Here is an 18,988-nt window from a genome sequence, read left to right on the forward strand (position 1 = left end):
TGAGATTTATATATGTTAATCCTTTGAAAGTTAGGAATCCAATACAACTAGAATCTCATTAATCCTATAGGCAGATTAAAATATATGGAGGAATTACACTAGAATCTTGGCATTGGGCATTCGAACGCCATTGGACGAACTACACACTTAGGTTCAATAATTCAAATGACAAGCGACAACCATTCAAATGCCAAAATTCGAGAGCAATCAATTAGTTTTAGCATTCGAACATTGGATATCGTCAATTGAACCAAAACCCAAGAGCAGTCAGCATGTTTTGGTGTTAGAACACTAGGCTGCCACCGTTTGAACGCCAAAACCCAAGAGTAATTATTCTTTGATGGGGCTTTGGGCTTGTGGCGTTTGAATGTCGGGTTGTGATCGTTTGAATGCCATAGCTTAAAACTGCTACTGTTGAAAAGCAAATCCCGATGATAACCTAATTCGATTAGCGATGAATAAAGAATGTGATCAATTGCATATCCTTGAAATAACAACAAATGTGATCTATTTTTTCTAATACATTTGATCTCTCTCATATCTAGGGAAGAGCTACTACTTAAAAATCTTCGTTTTTCCTAAAGGCCGAATCAAGCTCTTTTGGAGCAGCATCTCAATAAATCTTGTCTTTTGAAACAAAGCGTAATATCAAATAATCCACTCATTAAAGCTATCGTGTCAAAATGAGAGTATGCCATTGAAAGGATATGTTTTTTCGTAACTTCGTCTTTTTTTCTATATAATATTTAGAGAGAAATATCTCAAAAATTGGTATAATATAATTATTCTATTCTCTCACATAAGCCGTTGCAAATTAGAAAGTGAGACAAAAACAAATTGGTTCGGAAACAGTAAAATATAAAATCTTTGCAGTGGAAATTTAAAATAGAGAGAAAATGCAGAAAACATATGTTCGGGTTTTTAAGGCAAAACTCTCGTAATAAAAATTGGGGGCTAGGTGTAATTATATTATAATGCCGGCATTCTCCCACCGGCATTCTCCCGCACTACCTTCTCTCCTCTCCCAATTTTCTCGTCTTCACACAATTAAAGGATGAGCAAAGTAGGAGCAAGCGGCGCGGGAAGCGGCCCGACTGCGGCAGCTGCAGCAGCAGCCGCGCAGAAGCAGAGATCCCTACTTCAGAGAGTCGACACCGACATCTCCAACATAGTCGACAATTTCTCCCTCCTCATCAACGTCGCTAGGGTTTGCTCCTTCTCCAAACCTTCCTGAAATTTCCTCTTTTTTTCTTCTCATTTCATCCCCAATTAACCCCTTCAAATCCCATTAATCTCTTTCTCAGGTCAACGATCCACCCGTTCGGAACTCGCAAGAAGCGTTCCAGATGGAGATGCGCGCGTCAAGAATGGTAGGTTCGGATCAAGAATTCATTCGGGAAATTGCTGCCGAATCATTTTTCTATGGTTCACGTCCGTTTGGTGTTTGTGCTAATGCGTGTCTGGAGTAGGTACAAGCGACGGACTCGCTCCTGAAGCTGGTGTCGGAGCTGAAGCAGACGGCCATCTTCTCTGGGTTCGGGTCGCTGAACGAGAACGTGGATAGAAGGATCGAGGTGTTTGAGCGGCAGGCTGAGAGTAGCGACAGGTTGCTGGAGAGGATCGGGGAGCAGGCTGCGGCGGGTCTCAAGGATCTGGAGACGCATTATTACTCTTCAGTCGTGAGGACGCATCAAACCGAATGATGTCGAACTCTCAGCCTGTAAGAAATCTAGACAAATTTTATTTTTATTTTTTGTCTTTATTTTGTTTTAGCAGTTTTGGAACGATATGAATGCATCTTTTTTATGAACTCTTTGTTTCGTTTTATTGCAAAACTTTACTGCATATCCCTACTTACGGAAAAACTCTATCGAAGACTTCATTCTAATGGCAAATACCTCTAGAGGGGAAGGTAAGACCAAAACTTACAAGGAAGGAAGTCTTAAGCTAGGACATAAATGTTTCTATTAAATAGAGTGGGATGGAGGAGAAAGGATTCGAATAACAAATCTATATAGCAAATCCAAATATATACAGCTGATATGGAATCTTAAAGATTAAGAAATAATTTTTTGTTCTAGCGGTTCGCGGGATCGGGATCGGCCTTTCGATAAAATGATAAGTTTCGACCAAATTGGCTGTATCAGTTGTCTGAGAAAATTTTAAATATTATTTAAAAATATAGAAAAATTTCTAAAAATTTCGAAAAATATGACAAAAGAATAAGAAAACAATAATTATTCAAATATGAATCCAAAAAATTATAAAAAAGTACTAACTCAAAAGTCAACTTCGATGAATATTGAGCTGATTCTCGTAAATTCTTATGGTCATCGTCATCATAAACACCATAAGTTTGTAAATAATGATGTTTAGAATTTGGTGCTCCATGGAGTGATTGCATGTATCATTCATATCAAATGAATCCTATTATTTCTGAGAAGGATAATAATCAATATAGATCTTGTGTCTAAGGATATTAAGGATATTAAGGAGGATAATAACCAGCATATGGATCTTGCAATAACTCAAAATAATGAATATTTGATGAACTATAATCATAGAAAGCAACATTCTAATAACGTCGCTGATATGTATGTACATTCTTAGTTTTTTTATCTTCAATCCCTATGACTTCTTGGCTTTTCTTAGTAAATGTGGAAGAACGATCTCACCATCAAGTGTATCATTAGGATCATCAGGGTTATCACTAACATTGGTAGCTAACTAGTTATACTATCTCTTGCTGCCGAATGACTCGTTCCATCTTTTGCTCTAGTCGTGGTCTCCCTTTAAACCTCATCTAACTATGGGTTATCTTTATCATCTAATATTCTATCCTTCGTTAAAAATATGATTTAAATCAATCATCTGATTATTTTCTGTCTACCTTATTTTAATTTTTCTCGCTCAATCTAATATTATAATGAGATAAAACTAAGTTCTTTAATCCCTCCATTGTTAATCGATTATGTGTTTTAGTGTGGATTAAGGAGAAGGTTTTGGATAAACTAGGCGAAATCCATTATGGATTTGCCCCTGAGACAACCCAGGGATAGAACTCTCTCTTTATTTCTCTCTTTCACTCTTTTTTTCTCACTCTCTCTCTCCTTACCATAAATATTATTTCTAACAAAGAGATTTAGCTCTTCGACTCCGACAAACTCTAGTATATAATTTTATTTCTCTCAGTTTTTAAATTTCTTTCACTCTCTTTTTTAAATTTCTCCTTCACTGCACTATAATTTTTCACTTTTTCATTCATTTTTTTCCGTTTTCTTTCACTATTACTCTCTAATCTCTTCTTTCGAGTGAAAATCAGCATAATTTTTTTTCCTTTTGGTTTTCTTCTCTCTAATCTTTTCGTTTTCTTCTCTCTTCTTTTTCGCTTACTGATTTTCTTTGCATGTAATAACTTTCCAAAATCCAAATTGTTCTTTGCTGAATTATTTAATTTGTTAAATTTGAGATTACATATTTGCTGAATAATGAAGCACGGACACGGACACGACACGATACAGACACGGCGACACGACAAATTTTGAAAATATAGGACACGGACACGGCATAGGACACGGCGAAATAAATAAATAAATAAATAAAATAAAAAATTGATACATCTAAAGTAAAAATTTGCAATCTAATAGTGTTAAATACATACATCAAGCTATAAGAACTAAGAAGTATCATTCAAAGAACTAAGAAGTACACATCAAGCTGTAAGAACTAATTTAAAGATAATAACAAAATTGAAAGACAATCAAAAGCGTACAAAATTCTAAAAAGATATCAGATTATTATTACAAGCCCTAAAAGTGTAAAACATGTCCTATTGTTTAAGTAACTGAGTTCCACAAAAGTTTAAAAACTAACAATCATTACAAAATAGCAACATAAGGTAGATCATTCATCTTCAACTGCCTCATTGCCTTCATCAACAAACATTATAGTCTCCAAATCCGGTTCATCAATTGAGAGATCAGCAAACTCCAACATTCCTACACCATTAAAGGAATCATAAGAATCTCCTCCAACATCCCACATCTTGGTCTCTCTCAAATAATCTGGAGACCTCCTTGATAGAAGGCGAAGATTAGTATGCATATATACTAAATCTTCAGCTCTTTGTGGAGTTATCTTGTTCCTTTTCAATGAATGGATGAAAGACTAAGTGCTCCAGTTCCTCTCACAACCTGAAGAAGAGCAAGGTTGCCCAAGTAACTTAAGTGCTAAATTCTAAAGAATAGGAGCAGAAGCACCATGAGCAACCCACCACATGTTTGGATCAAACTCATTTCTATCTGCTATTGAATCATACTCAGCAAAACTTTTGGTTGATGTGGAGAAACTAGTATACTCTTGGTATGCCATTTTTGTTCTTCTGCATTTGGAAATAACATTTTTAAGCATTTGTTTCTCATATTAGAAATTTCCAAATCCTTATGCGGTGGTACACAATTTGGATCCTCTTGAATCCATGATGAGCTATAATACTTATTAACATAATCATATAATTAGTAAACAATAGCAATGAAAGAACAATAAAATTTTTAATCATAAGAAAGAGGACTATAGAAATTAAATTAACCTTGGATTCAAAGAATGTGCTAAGCAATGTAATGGTGTATTGCTTTTATCCCATCTATCCACTAGGATCTTGTGCACCACTGAATAAAAAATAGATTCCTCGCCTTCTTTCTTGTTTTCATGCATAAATATGATTGTCTTCACCTTTTCAATCATTGTATCCCACATTTCATATATCAAATGTAAGCATGATTTATACGTAATCGCAACCCGTAGCATACTGTATATAGGCTCTGTGAAAGCAAGTATATATTCAATTTTATCCCACCAAATGTCATCAAGGACTTTATCTTTGACAAACTGTGCTTTGCCAATATCATCTTCCCTATAAGAACTCCATTTATCACCGATTACCATTGATTGAAGACCCTTCTTGATCTTTCTAAATTTTTTCAACATTATAATCACCGAAGCAAAGCGGGCCTCCGCAATAGCAAGCAATTTTAAGTTGACAAATTCATTAAAAATAGCCAACCTCATTGAATGCTGCATGATGAAATTTTTTATGCACATTACATCCCTTGCAATTACTGAAATCCAGCTACACTCATCAAACACAATCTCATTTGCCTCAGTGTTTTTTGCTGCACATATGTTCTTCAAAGCTAGGTTGAGAGTGTGAACTACACATGGAGTCCAAAACATGTGAGAAAACCTTGCTTTAAGAAGCATCCCTGCTGCCTTACAAATAGGTGCATTATCTATAACCACTTGGACTACATTATAAGGTCCAACCTCTTCAATGATTTTAATGATCAAATTAGAGATACAAAATTTATCTTTATATTCTCCTTCACAATTCACAGCTCTCAAGAACATAAGCCCACTCTCAGTCACCGCTAAAAAATTTATAAGCGGTCTCCTCTGTCCATCAGTCCAACCATCACATATAATACTCAGTCCTTTCTCTCTCCATGTGCTTCTAATAGGGTTTAGCAACATTTCAATATTTGCTCTCTCTTGTTGAAGTAGTGTAGTTCTCAACATATTGTAGCCAGGGGGCACAAATCCAGAAATATTATTATTTGTTGCAAATTGAAAGGCTCTAACATAGTAAGGATTTCTTGCCAGATGAAAAGGCAACTCAGCTGAATAAAACATTCTTGCAATCTCACAATATAATTGATTGCGAGCACCAGAATTAAATGACTTCTCAATAGGTGTCATTCCTGTTGCTCTTTTTTTTCTTGATGTCTCTCCCATATCAAAACCTACACCTCCAACTGAGCTACTAGAAGATGCCGCTTGTCCAAATTTTGGCAGAGGAATTTGTTTAGGCATCGAATTTTTAATTCTCAACTCGGCAATATCAACAACCCTTTTCATTTCGATAACATGTTCAATACTCACTTTTGGACAACCTCTAATTCTATGCCCACTAATTTTCAGCAAATGAGCCTTTACTCTATAATATGATCCCTTGTAGACTTGTTGACAATAATTGCATTTAAAATTATGATTTCCTCCATCTTCTCCCAATTTCTCCATCTTAGTAACATATCTCCACAAGGGAGCATTATCATCCACAGAAGATGCAGTATTTTGATTAGAATCAGAAATATTTTCAGTATTCATTTTTCTTGAACTGTAATAAAACTACATTAGTAAAGAGATATGTATTAGCAGATTAACAATTTAACAGACAGAGATTAAAGAAGCTTTAATATAATTTAATAATTTAATAACAGAGAGCATTTTTCTTGATGCAGTATTTTGATTAGAATCAGAAATATTTTCAGTATTCATTTTTCTTGAACTATAATAAAACTACATTAGTAAAGAGATATGTATTAGCAGATTAACAATTTAACAGACAGAGATTAAAGAAGCTTTAATATAATTTAATAATTTAATAACAGAGACAGCGAGAGAGAATGAAAGAGAGAGAGACAGTGAGACAGAGAGAGAATGAGAGAAAGAGAGGGAGGAAGAGATAGAGACAGAGAGAGATAATGAGAGAGAGGGAGCGACAGTGTGAGAGTGAGACAGCGAGAGAGAGAGAGAATGACAGATTGGGAGAGAAGGAGGAAGAGAGAGAGAGAGAGAGAGAGAGAGAGAGAGAGAGAGAGAGAGAGAGAGAGGGGAAGAGACAGAGAATGAGAGAGGGAGGGAGGGAGGAAGATATAGGGAGAGAGATAGAGACAGGGAGGGATGGAGGGAGAGACAGCGAGAAAGAGACAGCGAGAGAGAGAGAGAGAGAGAGAGAGAGAGAGAAAGATACAAGGAGAGAGAGAGAGAGAGAGGGAGGGCATGGAGGGAGGGAGGAAGAGACGGAGAGATAGAGACAAGAGACGAGAGATAGGGAGAAAAGAACTTGCATCCTCACCGTGCTCAGCTCGCCGCACTCACTCCGTCGGCCGTTGCACTCGCTTAGCAGCCCGTCGCACCTCGGATCGTCGCTCGGCAGCTGCTCGAGGGTTTTAGGGCTTCGATCGAATTGAACGATTTCGTCGCTTAACAGTGAAGGTAAGGTTTTATTATCGGGTTTGGATGCGGGTTAATAACATTTGATCGAACCCGACCCGACTCATTAAACAATACCTAAAATACCGCCCGTGTCCCCGCCTGTGCCCCAACAGTGTTCGATTTTTTTTTTTTTTTTTTTGGGAAACTCTGGACACGTGTCGGATACGGGCACCTCTCCCTGGGAGAGGTGTCCGTGCTTCAGAGTTACTGAATTATTTAATTTGTTGAAATTGTGATTAAATATTTGCTAAAAATGAGATTAAATATTTGTTGAATAATAATAGGGCAAATTATAAGGTTGCTGGACAATTATTTATGATAAAAGATAACATTTATATTGAAAGTCATGTACTACACATTATTTTGATCTCATGTTGGAAGATATTACCAAATATTCGAAAATTAACATAATTATACATGAAGGTCAAAGATTAACAAATTTCATATATAATCATGATTATGTTCTTAATTTGCTTAGGCAGATGACTGGTGGTAGAGAGATAATCAAACTCGCTCTTACTAGATTCGCCACTCATTTTTTAGAATGCATAATACAACATAAAGATGAGATTATTTACATTACTAAAGTGGTTTATAAAAATTAAGAATATGAAACCTAAAGATCAAAGTTTAGATGAAACTTTAGACAACATAGCTATTGGAAATGCATTTTAGCATAATATTACAATTGCCACCACAATATTTCAGTGACGATAAGTCTTAAATGAGTTTCTTATACAATACTATAGACATAACAAAAGAGTTGATAAAAGTAAATGCAGGCAAAAGTTATAAAAAATGGTCGAAGTTGATTGACACCAGATGGAGTAAACAACTACATAGAGATATACATGCTGTCAATAAGCATTAGTTTATTAATTTACTTTTATTTAAATATTTTAAAGTTTGAATGTTTACAAATTTCTACAGGATATTTTCTTAATAAAAAATTTCAATTTTTACAAATGTCAATAGTTGTTGGCCTAAGGGAGCTTCGTGGATTTATAGACATTGTATATGCTGCTTCACATGCATCCCCTTGAGACTTCTCTCTCTTGTCGCTTGGTTTCAAAGGGGCCCCACATCACTGAAAAGAAGAAAAGAAGCATGTGACTTATGCCTACTCATTGTATAACTTTCATATCTAATTCTATGGTTTAACACTGCATACAACTTTTGATGGTTAGGTCAGGATAAATGGAATGCACGCTTGCTCTTTTTTTTTTCCACATCTTCTTGTGGTTTTCTCCATTCCTTTGTTTTTCTAGTATATCCAAGTAGCTTGATGATGAGTTATTTGAGGGGTTGCCACGTGTTAACACAGTATGTATTGCAAGAAGCCTCAAATATATAATATGCTAATCTACAATAATTTTCTTTTCTTTCTCTTCATTTATCTTCTAACTTTTGTAGGAATCAACAACACAACACACTGCTAAGGAATGTGTGTGTTATTGGGCAGATAATCGGCAATAAATCTCTTTTTTCTCTTTTTCATTTGGAGATGGGGGCTATCGATGGAATGATTGTCATTTAGGGGAGTTTTCCAAGTTTTATTCCTTCATATATGACCCTTTTCTTCTCTTAATTATTCTTTTTGTCTTCCTCATTTCTGTCCACTTTATGTGTTTGTTGTCATCCCTTTTTTGTTGTCTTTTATCTTGCTTTTCTATATTTGCTAGATATGAGTTTTTCATATTTTCTTTGCATATAGATGTCATAGCTTACTAGATACAAACTTGTTAAACCAGATTTTGAAGACTAACCTTTCTATTTGGGTACATTTTTCTTAGAAATCCTTTTCATTACTATTAAGTTAAATTGTTAATGCACTGCATATTTGTCTCACATGACTTAACTTGAAATAATAGGCGAAGACCGTGAAATGGAATCACAAACGAGTGTCATTTGTTGCAGACAAACTAAATTGTTGATAAATTGCCTTTTCCCTCTTCTTTAGCTCACTGTTGCATTCTCCTGCTTTCCTTGTTTATGAGTTTGACTCTTATTCTCTCTCCACTTCCCTAAGTTCTAGTGTACTTTTCATTTTGTTTTCCGTCAATTCTCATATCTCCATGACTTTCTGCAATCTAATGCTTTTTATCTTTTTAAATTTTCATTTATTTTCTTGAGCAATTTGCACAAAAAATCAATATGATGCGCTTTTTGCCATTGGACCCAATATTTGTTTTCTGTTGCAGCATAACTCAATTGACTATTTCTTGGATCAAAGTGCCCTTACTTTTGGTGTGGAGAGAAAGATATCTTTTGCATTTAATGCTAATTTGTTCTTTCCTAAAAGAAAGAAATATCTTTCGTCAAAAAAGACAGCACCTTTTGAAATAAAAACAAAATATTATTATTTTTCTTCTACTTTCTCCTGCTAGCATTCCATCTAAACAAGCTTGCCATTATCGTCCTCGCACATACTACCATTTATCAATCTCCCTATTTTATTATTGCTAAATAAAAAGCCAAAATCATCATATTCAGCTACTATATGCTTATCCTTACTATAGCTTAATCTGTAGAAATTTTTTAATAAGGTGATATTTGATTTGTGTATAAAAGATACTTATATAAAAGATACTTATTTATGAATTAGGACTCCCTTAAATATATCTTGCAACCAAATACTCATTTATGCATATTTTGGTTAAACTGCATAAGGTAAGTCACGTGATAAATTATACATAGATAAATGGCGCGATAAAGTTATGCACATTTTCTAAGTAAAAAATCTTCGTACAATTAATAGACTTATTCATAATTAATAATCAAACATAAATTTTTACATAAACTTATTCAAGGTAATCATTACGTTTTACAATCAAACAATAAAATGTAAGTAAAGTTATAGATGTACCTAATTTATATTTAAGAGGTGTGCATAAAATTATCCTTAAAAAACTTTATGCATGAACTAAACGAGGCATAAATCCATAATAATCATATATGAGCTCATATGCCCACTCATGTAGACATTTTTTTGCCTTTATATCCTATTACACTAAAATACTACAGATAATTGGTGTAAGGTATACTATTAGACTTGATTCTGCACATCAATACCATACAATTTCCTTTTGAGAATAGAATATTATAATAGCTAGTCAGTTTATAGCAGCCCCTTGATCTTTTCATTATGCAGGTCTCTTTTGGATTCTTGGATGTATAGAAGACCATTACTCACTCTCTTTTGATGTTTGTACATTTTTCTCTTGTGCTTCATGTCTATTTTGATGCTAATTGTGCTAGAGATTTTACGACTCATCGTTCCATCAGTGGGTTTTGTCTGTTCCTTAGTGACTCTTATGTCCTAGTGAAGCAAGAAGTAAGATGTTTCTTTTTCTAGTACTAAAGCAGAGTATAGAACAATGCCCACTACTGCTAAGGAGATCATTCATCGTTGTCGTCTATTGGGTGATATAGGTGTGCCAACTCTAACACCTACTGCTCTTTATGATGATAACATGAGTGCTATACAGATTGCAAGCAATCCTGTATTTTATGAGCACCATACAGATGCAAATATAATCTTCTGATATACCTTAGGTATATCGAATCACATATATGATGTGTATATATATATATATATATTCATAATGAGAAAGAGAATATTACTTCTCTCTTTCGTTACACTTATTATTGTCCAATTCATAGAAACCTTATAGTAAATCCATAGAAACAATATACGAGCTCGTATGCCTATTAATGCAGTGTTTTTTCTTCTTTCATGCCCTTTAGCACTCAGAAATTCACTTAAAACTCAAATCTGCACTAATTGTATATAGTAAATTTGCATTTATGTCATTCTTTGTTCCTTTCTAGCAACCTTGATTTCTTTTCCTTAATTCTCATCTTTGTTTACTTTGTTAGCTATTTGTTTTGCTATTTCACCTATTGTTGTCATATTTTGCTCTTACTTTTCTTTAGACTTGTGAGGAAAACATTGTCGTAATTGTCTTGCTGGTCATGTCATTTTCTTTCTGCCTTTTCTTTTTATTTTATTTTATTTTCTATTCTCTTATTTTGAGAGTCTTGGTTTATGGGTCTGGGTTGTTAGTCAGTATGAAATAGCACATTTGACTTACATATCTTGTGCATTTTGTTTTATGATCACCAAGTAACTTACTGTAAACATGAGGGTCACTATTTTCATTGTAATAAACAGATGTTTCCTTGTGTTTTGGTAGTCTTTCATGAACAAAATATACCTGATTTGATAATCATGATCTAGCTTTAACCTTAGGGAACTTATTATGGATATAAGTTGGGAAAAATACAGTTTACCCTAAGTGGTTAGATAAAAATTTAAGGTATCTCTCTGAAATTTCATTTGTGCTGTTTAACCCCCTTGTAGTTCTGACCTATATGCATCTGCCCGACAAACATTACTTTAAAATAGAGGACCAAAATGCCCTTCTTGATTTACATCAACCAATTGGGAAATTTTTGTTATGTGAAAATTCTTAAGTTTATACTTTTTTTCATCTCAAATCCCTCTTACTTTTGCATTTTGGATGTTGTAAATCTTCCCAAAAAAAGAAAGGATAAAAGGTAAAAAAAAGTTAAAAGTTTAATAACTTTCATGGAAAATTGTTTTCACCATTATCTTTGGATTAAAAAACTGATCGTCACACATAGATCAGAATTACATGGAAATTGTCTTCACCATTGTAAACTATGGAGCTTCATGCGAATACCTACTTGTATACATTTGAACCTTTTGCCTATCTTCTCTTTAAGAAATCTGTTATCCTAGAAGTAATAATTCATATCTTAATAGATTACTTGAAAATGTTTTAATGGCACATCCGTCTTTTCCATTCCAGGTTAATATTTTTGAGGTTGCAGCACAAGGTAATGAGTAACAAGCAACATAGAGATGTCTGACCACAGCTCTGACGTCGACCGCATTTAATTGACTGCTGACACTTATGTTTATACTTTCATCCTCTAGCACCGCGAATTGCTCCTGGGAAATGGTATAAGATAGTTAAACTTAACTTTTCAGTAATTGAATGATGACAGCCCTACATGTCTTGATTTTCTAATTGCTTGCATTTAACTGAAGGTGATGTACTATTTAAGCTTCACTCAAAATGAATTCACCAGCTCCATACCTATCATTTCTTTTTTTGAAACTTGATTGCCTATGTTCAGGTATTACTCTTTTTCTGAAAGATGATTCATGTTGAACCGTCGGAAGCCTTGTGCCAGTCAATGCATGCAAAGAAGGGCGTTCGTCTTTGCAGCTCGCGAAGTCATTAGTGCTTGTGCTAACTTACTACTGTGAATGGATGTTGGTCTTGATTTGGAGCCGCAAAGGAGGTTGGAACTTAGGGGCAAAAATTATTTTAGAAGTGGGTTGCAGGGTAGTTCAACTTGGTCCAATTAAAACATTTTTTTTTGCTAACTGCCTTTTCTTAATATACTCATTTGAAGGCGAATATTATGATTTTTGCGTTTCTTTCGAGTTGGCATCGTTTTGATCGATTACCATTCTAGCTTCCAGAAGATTAATCCCTGCATTTTTCTAAGGCTCGCATCTGGTCATATTTTCTTCATGGTATAGAATCCAAAGATATAGGAATCAGGTCAATCTTCTTGTTTTTACTTTGGGTGTTTTACATAATTGCCACGAATTTTTTTAAAATATCATAAATTATCTTTATATTTTGAAAAATATCATATTTACCATGAAGATCTGGTGATTCTTTCAGAATTGCCATGATAGAATATTCATCAAATATTTCAAATAAATGATTGTTAAAAAGTAAACACATAAATACAAATGGCTAAAATACTCTCTTTTTTCTTGATGTTAATTAGAGCATAAATCTATACAGCGGAGCTGTGCTGAGCTTGAATATGAGCTTTGTTTTTGGACTCGATTTGAATTTCGAGCCGAGGCTGAGTTAAAATTAGCTCACTTGCTTAGGCATAGCTCAAATATGTATAGTTCTTGGTTCACATTGAATAGTTCTTGGCTCGTTTTAAGGCTTAACAATTTGGGGCTCATTATGTATCAGATTTGGACTAATCTGAATATAAGAAAATTACACTAATCTGAATATAAGAAAATTACGAGATTTTTTTATAGGTGGTAGGTTCACGAGTTGTGGATCTACTGACTTTGGTTTTAAGTGAATAGGAGGTTGGAATGAAAAGTTAAAAACAAAACAATGATGATATATCGAATTTAGATAGAATGGTGAATATCCAACCCTACGATGGTTGTTGAAAGGCGGCGGACAACCAAAGGTGATGGTGGACGGTCGTAAAATAGAGTGGCTCGTGGTAGAGGATGGTGGCTAGGATTTGGGTGATTTGGATGGATCTACAATTACGATATATTCTTATGAAAACAAGGATGATTGAATGACTAAGATAAAAAAGATAAATATAATAATAATAAATTGACTAAACTCAATATTCTCTTTGCCCTATTGGATGAGATCTAATTTGTCTTATTGGGCTTACATATGTTTCTTTTAAAATTTAAAACAATAAGTAAATTGAACTAATTAGCTGGACTCAACTCCCACGGTTGGGTCATAATAATCCATCACATTTTCGACATATTGTCCTTGAGAAGAGGATAAAAGTGCTTAGTCTATTTTCCATCCTAGAATAATTATTTTATAAATTTAATTGCATATTTTTACTAAGGCCATTATTTTAGGTTTTAAAAAAAATTAACTTAATTCAAATCAGATAGCACAAAATGGAACATAGAGTGACTAGGTGGAGGAGCACAACTTAAATCCAACTCATAGATCCAAGCTTGCCAAGTCAAATTAGGAAATCTCACAACTTGGGTTTCAAAATTTGAATTTCTATGATTGGAATCCCTAAATTATTGTTGCATACCTAATTTGGAGATAGCTGAATTTTTTAATTCTGGAAAACTATTTCAAAATTGATATACTACCTCCATAGATATTTTTGTAGGGTTTCTAATTTTAACCCTTTTTTTGTTATTTTGAATCACAAAATACAGAGGAGAGAAAAAAAAGTAGCTATGGACTAATTCCATCGCTGGCTTCGATGAAGGGTTAATTTTAAACCTTTGTAATTTTGTTTATCTCAATAAAATTTATATTTTTTATTCTTTATATTATGAATTTGAATACTTTTCAAGAGATGCTTTCTTAGATAATTTATTAATTCGATCTCGGTGCCATCCTATGATGCCCTCATGGTCTGGTTAGTCAGGTGACTCATCCCCCTAGTTGTCGGCCATGGTGTGGGGGCTTGATCGCTCTTGGCTACTTTATGCCACCTCGTGTGGATTGTGTGTGCCATGTGGGTGGGCTTAGTGTGGTGGGTGGGAGTATTGGTGATATTAGTGATCCCCTCTCCCCCGTCGTGGAGCCTTCCTTGCTCGACTTCCCGTCGAGTCGACTTCGGGTGCTGATATATCTTGTTAGAGTCTTTTCTTATTGTATTAGTTTTTTATTTTTATTAAAATAAAATTCTTGTATGTCGCGTTCGAATATGGAAGGGGTTGCGTTTGAATACCCTTGTGAACACTGCATCAGGTTCGCAAAAACACAGAATGTGAAATGCACGTTCGAACGCGGTCGGGTGCGTTCGAACGCCTGCATTGCGTTCACATCGACAAAGAACGCTTTTTGTCCGTTTGAACGCAATCGGGTGCATTCGAACGCGATTGGCGGGATTCCACTAGGATTATGATACGATCTCTCTTTTAAGCGAAGGTTCGATCTATCCGATTTTCAGATCTGGACAGGATTTGACATAGAAATTTAAAAATAGATCTCAAAAGATGCAGCCGTCGGATTGATGTGAAAGTTTGATATGTTGTAGCCCTAGAAAAGAGCTTTCCAACAAATCTAGTTTCAGGCCAATCGGACGGTGGGATCGCGAGATATTATCCGATCAGTAGACAAACATCAGTGATTCTGTTTTTGGATCCGTGGATAGAGGCACAAGATCTTTGATGATGGTGGAGGGTGGTGGATCGACGATAATGGGGTGGCACCGGTGAGTAAGTTGAGGTGGAAGGGTTATGGATGATGGAAGGGTTAGGGCAAAGTGATAGATAGATTAGAAGGGGGAGGAGTGGGTCGCCCCCAAGGGACGAGGGTGATTGGCCAGTCGAGGGAGGCTAGAAGCGGCGTCACTGGGGAATGAGAGAATGAGAAAGAAGAAGACGAAGGAGACAAGGGAAAAACTTAATTCATTCAATAATGATTCTTTGGTTGCCATCCACACCTTTAGAGGCTAACCAAACAATTCAAAAATGACCATTATTAACCCTAAAACAATAGATTTTCGTCGATCGTGTTTGAACGCACATTTTGCATTCTCTGTATTTGCGAACCTGATGCAAGTGTTCACAAGCACGTTCGAACACGCCTGATCGCATTCGAACGCGCCTGATCGCGCTCGAGCACACATTTCGTATTCTCTGTTTTTGCGAACGTGATGTAGGTGTTCATAAGCGCATTCGAACGTACTCCATTCGCCTTTGAACGCGACATACAGAAAACTTATTTTTCTATGAAATAAATACTAAAACAAGAATAAAAGACACCCTTAAAGTGTATCCATGCTTGAGACGTCATCGGTGAAGTCCGAATCGTATCAATCCACCACTCTTCCATACACCTTGTCTTCAAGGTGACTCGAGTCAAACTTGCTATGTTCGGTGGGTCCATACACCCTTAAAGTGTATCCATGCTTGAGACGTCATCGGTGAAGTCCGAATCGTATCAATCCACCACTCTTCCATACACCTTGTCTTCAAGGTGACTCGAGTCAAGCTTGCTATGTTCGGTGGGTCCATCCTCAATTCAGCTTGGATACTTGTACTCCTACTGACCTACATTGAGTCCACTTGGTCTAGGGTGGTCGAACCAATTGACTCAATGCCAGTGCAGCTATAGAAATATGCGCATCCGATTGCGCTCGGGAGGTCGAGTTAGATATAGTTGGGGGATCCTAATTAGGTCCACCGAGTGACTCGAGTTAGGTTCAACTAGCCGAACTGACTGTTGGTTGTGCTCATAATCGTTCTGCCCACTCCATGGATTAGGATCCAAGTCAAATGTGTCCTAGTATAAGCAAACTCGACTTAAGTCAAGTAGAGGGTTTCTAGTCAAGTCCCTTATTTGACTTAATTGAGTCCCCAAGTCCAAAGATGACTCACACTTGACTTGACCCCTTTGGCTCTTAGGTCCAACCTAGCTCATGTTTAGCAATTCAACCTGGTCAAGCTCAACCATGTAGCCATCTTGAAATTCTAACCACTTTGGGTTTTCAAAAAAATTTTGAAATTGATACGATTCGGACTTCACCGACGTCATTTCGAGCATGGATTCACTTTAGGAGTATTTTTATTTCATGTTTTAGTGTTTAATTTCCATTAAAATAAGTTTTCTGTAAGTCGCGTTCGAACGCGGGTGGAGTGAGTTCGAACGCGGTTTGTGAACGGGGTTATGAACGTGGTGAAGAGAATGTACTGTGCGTTTGAACGCGGTGCGTTCGAATGCACTATGAACGCCTGCATCGCGTTCGCAAATCCAGAAGAGCGAACTCGGTGCGTTCGAACGCGGTCGGGCGAGTTCGAACGCGGTCGACGAAAATTGTGTTTTTAGGGTTAATTTGAGTTGTTAGTTAGCCTATAAAAGGATGTGGTAGGCAACCAAATTGATTATTGAGATTGAGTTTTGCCTTGCCTCCTTCGTCTTCTTCGCTCCCGTTCTCTCAATCCCTGGCGACGCCGCTTCTAACCTCCCTCGTCCGGCTAATCACCCTAGTCCCTTAGGGGTGGCTCTCTTCTCCCCCTTCGTCCAATCTATCCCACACTTGCCCTAATCCTTCCATCAACCACAACCCTTCCACCATCACTTTTCACCGGTGCCACCACATTAACTCCGGTCCTCCACCAATCATCATTACCTAGGATCTCGTGCCTCCATCCATGAATCCAAAACAGAGCATCCTGATGTTCGTCCACTAATCGGACGGTATCGCGAGATCCACAACTCCGATTCGCCTGAAACTTGATTTGTTGGAAAGCTCTTTTCTAGGGCGACAACATATCAAAATTTCACATCGATCCAACGGCGGAATATTTTGGGATCGTATTTCAAAATTCCGTGCCAGATCTAATCCAGATCAAGAATTGGAAGAGATCGACCCTTTACCAAAAAGGCGTGATCGTATCAGAAATCCCTAATATTTCTCCCATAATTCCCTCTCCATCAACCGTTGTCATAGGAGTTGCCTTGGCACATGGCAGCCATGGTTGAGCAGTGACCACCTCTGGTAATTGCTCTAGCAGGGTTCCCGGTGGTGTGGTGGCAGTCGGTGGCAATGGAAGGCCAAAGTTGGCCCGAAAAATAAAATCTTCAGGTCCTTCTCTCTCTGTCCCATTGCAGCTATGGTGAGGAGCCTTCGGCCATCTGGAATACGGAAATAGCTACTGGTGAGGTCTCTCTTGGGGTGGCGGTGGTCGACTACTTTGGAAGGCTGAGTTTGGCAAAAACAAAACCTTCATCTCCTTCTTCTTCGTTTAGTTGCAGCCACGGCAAGAAGCTTTCAGCCATTTGGGTGAGAAAAATAGCAACCCACGAGGTCTTTACGGGCCCGTTAGCGGCCGGTGCTGTCGTGGGTGGAAGATTGCGGCCTTCTCCTTCGAGTTGTAGCTCGGCGGGGAGCTTCAACATCATCGTCGGTGACGATGTTGTCGCGGTCGACTATCGATTAATCGAGGAGAATGGTGGATGGTTGCTGGAGGCCATATGTGATTTCTTCCCGGTTGCCGACTCGTCGTGGTTGCAAAGGGAGGTGGTGTAAGGTGGCCCAAGTGCTGGAACTGACGGTTCCGGATCATCTCCCTCACCACTGACGAGATTCCTGATGAGGGATATCCAACGACCATGCGTGGTCTTCCTCCATTCAGTAGTGGTTCGCACGGTTGTCGACTCGTCGAAGAACTCTGTTCTGACGTCGAAAGAACCTTTCCAACCATCGAGCTCGCCAGAGGAAACTACTGCCTTGAAGTTGGACTCTTTGCCATTTCTGTAGGGATCGGGAAGGGTGCGGCCAGCATTTCGCAGTTTGCCGGCGAGGTCTCCGGTGCATGGGAAGATATGGAGGTTCCAAGGGCTGCTACGATGGTTGAGGATTCCATTGTAGCTGGTGGCGATTCGTTACGGTTGACCATGGGTCGGGGTGTAGAAGCTCGATCTTGCTGGATAGCCAAACTCTCCCCTATTTTTTGTGGGGAACGAGGAGGTCGTGGAGGATGTTGGGTATGTTGCGGAGGGCTCCCCTTGCTGCCTTGCGATTGCCATGCTTGTTGAAGAAGGTTTCGGCCATGCTCGTATTTCCCACATCATCTCCATCATCATTTGATTATTGACGGCCATCTTGTAACGCCCCCGCCCGGCACGGGAACGTGCATGCCCGCATGCCCACACGGCACACGCGGCGCACGCGACAAGTCGGGCGGGGCCCGTCATGCATAGATATAATCATGATATCATCAAATAAATCCTACTAACCTATCCATGATCACATAATCCATCATCAAATAAATTATACTATTAACCAAATAAACTTGTTAACATATGAATACCCCAGTCCACAATAATATACATTAAACCACTACATAATCTAGCAGGACCGACACAGGCCACAACAAATCATCAAGATACAACTAAAATAACTAATACAAGAGTACACTATGATTCGACCTGTATTATCCAAATCATCGTCTAATACAAAAGAGTACAGATATCAAATACTAGTACAACTCAATACCTGGTTAAAGTATCATCTATACCATCTCGCATCTATAGCTCACCTTATAATCGCTCTAAAATATCTTCTCAAGATATCTCAAGTCGCTATCACGTACTACATATTATGAATGTATTCTCATTGAATGTTAGAA

At 37.2% G+C, this 18,988-nt stretch overlaps 2 protein-coding genes across 4 annotated transcripts; one reads left to right on the top strand and one right to left on the bottom strand.

The window, feature by feature from the left end:
• Positions 1–907: 907 nt before the first annotated feature.
• LOC140781864 (mediator of RNA polymerase II transcription subunit 22a-like) lies at positions 908–12,526 on the top strand. 3 transcript variants are annotated; one of them, XR_012107753.1, is made up of 5 exons: positions 908–1,207; positions 1,305–1,370; positions 1,470–1,720; positions 11,889–12,130; positions 12,220–12,526. XR_012107753.1 is itself a non-coding variant. In XM_073128137.1 (4 exons), the coding sequence occupies exons 1-3, from the start codon at positions 1,055–1,057 to the stop codon at positions 1,701–1,703; spliced, it is 453 nt and encodes a 150-aa protein (XP_072984238.1). In that variant the 5' UTR covers positions 908–1,054; the 3' UTR covers positions 1,704–1,720; positions 11,889–12,526. The 3 variants fall into 3 exon arrangements, 1 of the variants encoding a protein (XP_072984238.1); XR_012107754.1 differs by having other exon boundaries at positions 11,889–12,041; XM_073128137.1 differs by having other exon boundaries at positions 11,889–12,526.
• Positions 3,904–6,162, bottom strand: LOC140781935 (uncharacterized). The gene is made up of 2 exons (XM_073128246.1): positions 4,809–6,162; positions 3,904–3,998 (listed from the first exon to the last, which is right to left on the bottom strand). The coding sequence occupies exons 1-2, from the start codon at positions 6,160–6,162 to the stop codon at positions 3,904–3,906; spliced, it is 1,449 nt and encodes a 482-aa protein (XP_072984347.1).
• Positions 12,527–18,988: the final 6,462 nt, after the last annotated feature.

Source organism: Typha latifolia, chromosome 2, assembly GCF_019914945.1.
Source record: "Typha latifolia isolate L0001 chromosome 2, TyphaL0001v2, whole genome shotgun sequence".
NCBI lineage: Eukaryota > Viridiplantae > Streptophyta > Magnoliopsida > Poales > Typhaceae > Typha > Typha latifolia.

Excerpts from the sequence above, each read along its gene's own strand:
- LOC140781864 (XM_073128137.1), top strand. The coding sequence starts at position 1,055 with ATGAGCAAAGTAGGAGCAAGCGGCGCGGGAAGCGGCCCGACTGCGGCA. Across the intron at positions 1,208-1,304 it reads TCCTCATCAACGTCGCTAGG|GTCAACGATCCACCCGTTCG; the intron begins GTTTGCTCCTTC and ends TCTCTTTCTCAG. Across the intron at positions 1,371-1,469 it reads AGATGCGCGCGTCAAGAATG|GTACAAGCGACGGACTCGCT; the intron begins GTAGGTTCGGAT and ends TGTCTGGAGTAG.
- LOC140781935 (XM_073128246.1), bottom strand. The coding sequence starts at position 6,162 with ATGAATACTGAAAATATTTCTGATTCTAATCAAAATACTGCATCTTCT. Across the intron at positions 3,999-4,808 it reads TTTCACAGAGCCTATATACA|GAATGTTGGAGTTTGCTGAT; the intron begins GTATGCTACGGG and ends TTAATGGTGTAG.